This window comes from Amphiura filiformis, chromosome 2 (genome assembly GCF_039555335.1).
Source record: "Amphiura filiformis chromosome 2, Afil_fr2py, whole genome shotgun sequence".
NCBI classification, from domain to species: Eukaryota; Metazoa; Echinodermata; class Ophiuroidea; order Amphilepidida; family Amphiuridae; genus Amphiura; species Amphiura filiformis.
The window spans coordinates 22,162-28,178 of NC_092629.1; the positions used below are offsets into that span (position 1 = coordinate 22,162).

The 6,017-nt window shown below is 38.5% G+C and overlaps 1 protein-coding gene across 1 annotated transcript; it reads right to left on the reverse strand.

Annotated features, from left to right (window-relative positions):
• Positions 1-2,518: 2,518 nt before the first annotated feature.
• Positions 2,519-4,297, reverse strand: LOC140172150 (uncharacterized). Its single transcript, XM_072195489.1, has one exon. The coding sequence runs from the start codon at positions 4,295-4,297 to the stop codon at positions 2,519-2,521; it is 1,779 nt and encodes a 592-aa protein (XP_072051590.1).
• Positions 4,298-6,017: the final 1,720 nt, after the last annotated feature.

Genomic DNA, 6,017 nt, shown 5'->3' on the forward strand with positions numbered 1-6,017 from the left:
AATTAATGATCTGAGAATCATACTTAACTACACTACCTTAGAAAGAGTACAACAAACCAAGTTTCTTGGTGTGTTAATAGATGAATGTCTCACTTGGAAAAGCCACATAGATTGTATTTCAAAAACAGTGTCAAGAAATGTTGGTGTCATGACCAAACTAAAACATTATGTACCAGAACGTATTTTACATACCCTTTATTGTACTTTGATAATGCCCTATCTTAATTATGGAATACTTGTATGGGGGATACCTGTAAAACTTACTTAAGTAAATTAATGAAACTCCAAAAGTGGGCTATAAGAACGATAGCAAACAGTCACTACAGAGAACATACAGGACCGTTGTTTGCAAACTATAACATCTTAACTATCGAAGATATGTACACACTAGATTTGGGTACATTCATGTACAAGTATTCTATTAATGAACTCCCTCTTATATTTAATAATTATTTTTCCAAACGCTCTGATGTACATAACTACAAGACAAGACATGTAAACGACTTAAATTTGACTAAAAACAAAAAAGTTTTTTCTGATCACGCAATTCGTACTAAAGGCCCCATCCTTTGGAATTCACTAGGTATTTTTATGAAAAACTCCAGATCTATTAAACATTTCCGTTATCAATTAAAAGAAATGTTAATCTCAAAATATACTTAATATATTATCTTTAAGCACCGTCCTTGTCTTGTCTTTTGGTTAGTGATTCCTTTTTATGTGATGTTTGATTGATTTTTTGTATAAATGTTATTTGTAACTTTATAATTTCTAGGGGAGGCGATATATCTGGCCTTATTGGCCTTCCAGCCTCTTCCTCCATAATGTGTTGTTTTCTGTAAATTTTTAATTTGATTGTTTTTGTGAATGTCAGTTTTTTATGGAAATAAAATGAATGAATGAATGAATGAATGAATGTTCATGTTAAGCTTCTTGACGCCGGAACTGTGATTCAATATCTTCTTTAATCTGCATTATAATAAAGTCATCCTACCATTCAAGCACACAGAAGAGAGTCCAGGAGAGTTTGTGGTTAACATGACAAACTCTTGATGTCCATTAGGATGGCATTCACTGCCAAATCTGGAGACATTTGTCTCCCGTAAATTATGTCACCTATCACACGATGACATCCATTTTGTCAGTCCTCATATTCCAGAGTTTTGTATCATGACATCATATCTCTTTATGAATATGCAAATTAGAGTCTACTTCTCATTGATATGCAAAGTAAGAGTCTGCTGCCCTCTGGTTGCTGTAAATCATCCATAGAGAATATCTGCTGCCCTCTGGTTGTTGTAAATGATCCATATAGAGGGTGTACTACTAAGTTATCAACCTTGGCACCAATTAAGATCATTATTTCTTTATGATTACTTTTATATAAGTTTTCCTTGCACAATCATTCAATATAATATCCAACTTCAATCAACTGGCATGACAAGGGTCAAGGGCGTAACACCACCCCCCTTAAAGGAAAGAAATCTTCACAAAAGATTTCTTTACATACTTTTTACTGAAATTTTTAAATCATCTAAAGTTACTTGCATGTAATTTACACTGCAAGTTTTACAGTGTAAGAACTAGTTAAATTGTAACTAATTCATGTTTCACAAATCTTTCAGAACATCCAAATTTCAACCAAAAATATACTGATCAAAATTTCCATACATAAATTCTGTGGTGTCGAAATAACCTTTTCTTAATTTTCATGGAAATTAAGTTTTTTGAATTAAATGAATCACCTTTTCCTGAACTGGTGATTATTACACTTTCAAAACAATATTTCAAACACACTTTTATCACCACACAATGTTTTCATAAGTCACATTTTAACTAACATTGTGACATAATTCAACTAGGCACTATTATATTCAATATTGATGTACATACATTTTAACATCAGAAAATCCTGTGTCCTTTTATTGAAGGTACACAAAGTATGTACACTTAATATGCTCTTGAAAGAGCATCTGGGATGACATTGTCCTTCCCAGCAATATGCTGAATGTGGAGGTCAAATTCCTGGAGGAAATGGACCATCTCATGATGCGTCTGTTTTTGTTCTTTAATTTGTGTAAGAAGGTCAGTGGGTTGTGGTCAGTGAATACCAGGATGGGGAATGCAGCGGCGCTAAGGTACACTTCAAAATGCTGAACCGCCAGAATCAACCCAAGGCACTCCTTTTCTACAGTGCTGTAATTTCGCTGGTGCTTGTTGAATTTTTTGGAGTAATAGCACACAGGGTGGTCAATACTATCAGGACCTTCTTGAAACAGCATAGCACCACATCCCACATCACTAGCATCCACAGCCAATTTGAATTGTTTGTCAAAATCAGGGGCAAGCAAAACAGGTGAACTGATCATGATTGACTTAATCTTTTGAAATGCATCGTTGCATTCATCAGACCATACAAATGGTGTATCTTTCTTGAAAAGATTGGTCAAGGGGCTGGCTATGGTGGAGAAATTTGAGCAAAACTTTCTGTAGTAGCCCACCATGCCAAGAAACCGCATCAAGTCTTTCTTCCCTTTTGGTGGGGATATTTCTCAATGGCTTCTACCTTTGCCTGCAATGGCCTCACTTTACCCATACCAACTTCATGACCTAGATACTTCACTGTTGCATGACAAAATTCACTCTTGAGGAGATTTATGGTCAGGTTTGCCTCTGATAACCTTCGGAATAGCATATCGAGTGCTGCCAAATGCTCCGGCCACGTTTCCGTGTGAATAATCAAATCATCTACGTAGGCTTCGCAATTGTCAATGTCTGATACTAGATTGTTGACCATTCTTTGGAATGTGGCAGGCGCATTTTTTAACCCAAATGGCATGACTCGATACTGATACAACGAAAATGGTGTGCAAAAGGCAGATATCTCTTTTGCTCTGTCTGTTAAAGGCACCTGCCAATATCTCTTGAGTAAATCAAACTTACTGACATATTTGGCGTTTCCAACCCTATCTATACAATCGTCTATCCTAGGGATTGGATATGAGTCTGTTTTGGAACACTTGTTGACTTGTCTCATGTCTGCCACAACTCTAAATGAGCCATCAGGTTTTGGGACCATTATGCATGGTGATGACCACTCACTTTTGCTCGGTTCAATTATCCCATTTTCAAGCATGTAATCAATCTCCTGTTTGAGACATTTCATTTTCTGAGGATTGAGCCTATAGGGATGTTGCTTGATGGGTGGAGTGTCACTCACATCAATATCATGCATAGCAGCACAAGTTACTGATGGTGTATCTGGGAATAAACTCTCATCTCTCTGAATCAAAGCTTTGATTTGCTCTTGATGATCTGGTGGCAGATGGGAAACTTTGTCATCAATGTTTGCCAAAACATCTGAATTCTTCAATTTCACATTATAGTCATTCAATTCCACGTCAGGTGGTTGACTACATGTACCTGTGTGCAAGCTTTGCACAGTTGAATTATGTGCAATTTCAGACTCACTGTTTATAGTTTCTCTGGTGTCAGAATTCACAGCCACACACACAGGATTACAATTTGGAGATTCTTCTCTCTCCACAAACTTCTTTAACATGTTCACATGACATAATTGTGTTTTCTTCCTACGATCTGGGGTTTTCACAATGTAATTCAAATCTCCCTCCCTTGTTTTCACCACATAAGGTCCTGAAAACCTAGCCTGCAAGGGGTTTCCCAGAACTGGAAATAACACAAGCACCTTGTCACCTGGATCAAATTGTCTGGATTTTGCATGTTTGTCATACCAAACCTTCATTCTTTGTTGGCCCTGTTTCAAGTTTTGTTTTGCCATTTCTGATGCCCCCTTTAGTCTAGTTTTAAACTTCGACACATAGTCTAGCAAATTGACATCCATGTCTTCACCCAACCACTTCTCTTTGAGCAACTTCAGTGGACCTCTCACACTGTGACCAAACACGAGCTCAAATGGTGTGAATCCCAAAGTTTCTTGCACTGAATCTCTGACTGCAAACAAGAGCAAATGAATTCCCTCATCCCAATCCTTTTCATTTTCAAGGCAGTAGCATTTGGCCATATTCTTCAATGTTTGATGGAACCGTTCCAAAGCTCCCTGACTCTGCGCATGATAAGCAGTTGCTAAATTTTGCTCTATGCCTAATTCTTTGAGAATTTGCTTGAACAATCCTGATGTAAAATTGCTACCTTGATCTGACTGAATGGTTTGGGGCAATCCAACAAGTGTGAAAAACTTCACCAGTGCCTTGACTATTGTTTGAGCTCTAATATTCCTAAGTGGGATGGCTTCTGGAAACCTTGTTGCTGCACACATTATGGTGAGGAGGTACTGATTACCTGAACGTGTTTTGGGCAAGGGCCTACACAATCTATTATCACCTGACTGAATGGTTCAACAAAAGCAGGAATAGGCTGCAACGGGGCTTGGGGCACCCTTTGGTTTGGCTTCCCCACAATTTGACAGGTACTACAAGACCTACAATAAAGGGCCACATCCTTACTCAAGGAAGGCCACCAAAAATTCTGTAATATACGATCCTTGGTCTTTCTAACACCAAGATGTCCAGCCATAGGACTGTCATGACCTAAAGACAACACTTCAGACCTGTACACTCTAGGTACAACTATTTGATGGACTACATTAAAGTCCTCATCTACCTTGGACTCTGGGGGTCTATATTTCCTCATCAACACCCCATGTCTCTTGTAGAAACATACAGCTTCACACTGCATTTCTTCAGTACTGACTGCTTTTTCCGCAGCTTGTAACACATCTGGATCCACATTTTGCTGTTTTATCAGCTCTTCCCTGCTAATCACATCATGCACATTTGGCTCTGTGTCAATGTCACTATAACTTGAATCCAATTTTGACCCTTTGTCCAAACTTGGCTCTTTGTCCAACCTGGGACCCTGTGACTTGATCAACTCTTCAGCCTCAACTGCCTTTTTATGCATAGCACGCGTGACTGCACATGACGGAAATATTACACCATTGTAATCCCCACTGTCTTCAAGACATGGTTTATCAGATACTATTGGTTCTGCATGAACTTTATCACCAGCCAAGTCATTTCCAAGAAGCATATCAACTCCTTCAATAGGCAGCTCCTTCCGAACTCCCATCTGGACTGACCCTGACACCAGACTTGACTTCAAATTGACTCTATGAAGGGGCACACTCAGTACCTCCATGCCTATACCTTGTAATAGCACATGGTTTCCAGTAGCACTATTTTCATCAAAATCAAGAGCCCCTCCAATATCACACTTTGTCCAGAACAAGTATCTCTCATTATTTTGACTGAGATTTCCTCACCGTTTGCATCCAGGGACACAGTGCCATTACTAACAAATGGTCTAAATTCCTCCCTGACTTCATTATAGTCATGTTTTGACTCTATTTTTGGAGGTCCTTCCCCTCCCACAACTTTACGTTGACCTGAAATAGCTGTGACACAACCCACTCCTTTCGAGCTTTGATTTGAAGGTTTGCCATGCAAACTCCAACAATCCCTTTTCTTGTGCCCAACTTTTTCACAATGAAAACATTTCATCTTTGATTTGTCATCTTTAGCAACCCCGGTGGTGCTCTTGTTATTACCAGCATTAGTACCACTGCTCCCCTTTTGTGCTTGAGTATAACTGTGACTCTGTGTGTGACTATAATTACTGTAACCAGAACTCTTTTCTTTGACTTTATACAACTTGTGAGTCATCTGATACTCGTCAGCTTTTACAGCTGCCTCTTGTATAGTTGCCACTTGTTTTTCCTCTAGATACGTTTTTACATTATCATATATGCAGGTTTTAAATTGCTCTATCAGAATCAGTTCTCTAAACTTTTCGAAGCTGTCTCCAACATCCTTGGCTGAGAGCCACTGGTCAAACAACTGTTCTTGTTTTCTCGCAAATTCCACGTGGGTTTGTTCCCCAGACTTTCTTTCTGATCTGAATTTCTGTCTATAATATTCTGGAATAAATTGGTACCCTTTTAGAATTTGTTGTTTCACAATGTCATAGTTGTTAATTTG

Bases quoted from the DNA above. Each gene is read 5' to 3' on its own strand.
- LOC140172150 (XM_072195489.1), bottom strand. From the start codon at position 4,297: ATGTGTGCAGCAACAAGGTTTCCAGAAGCCATCCCACTTAGGAATATT.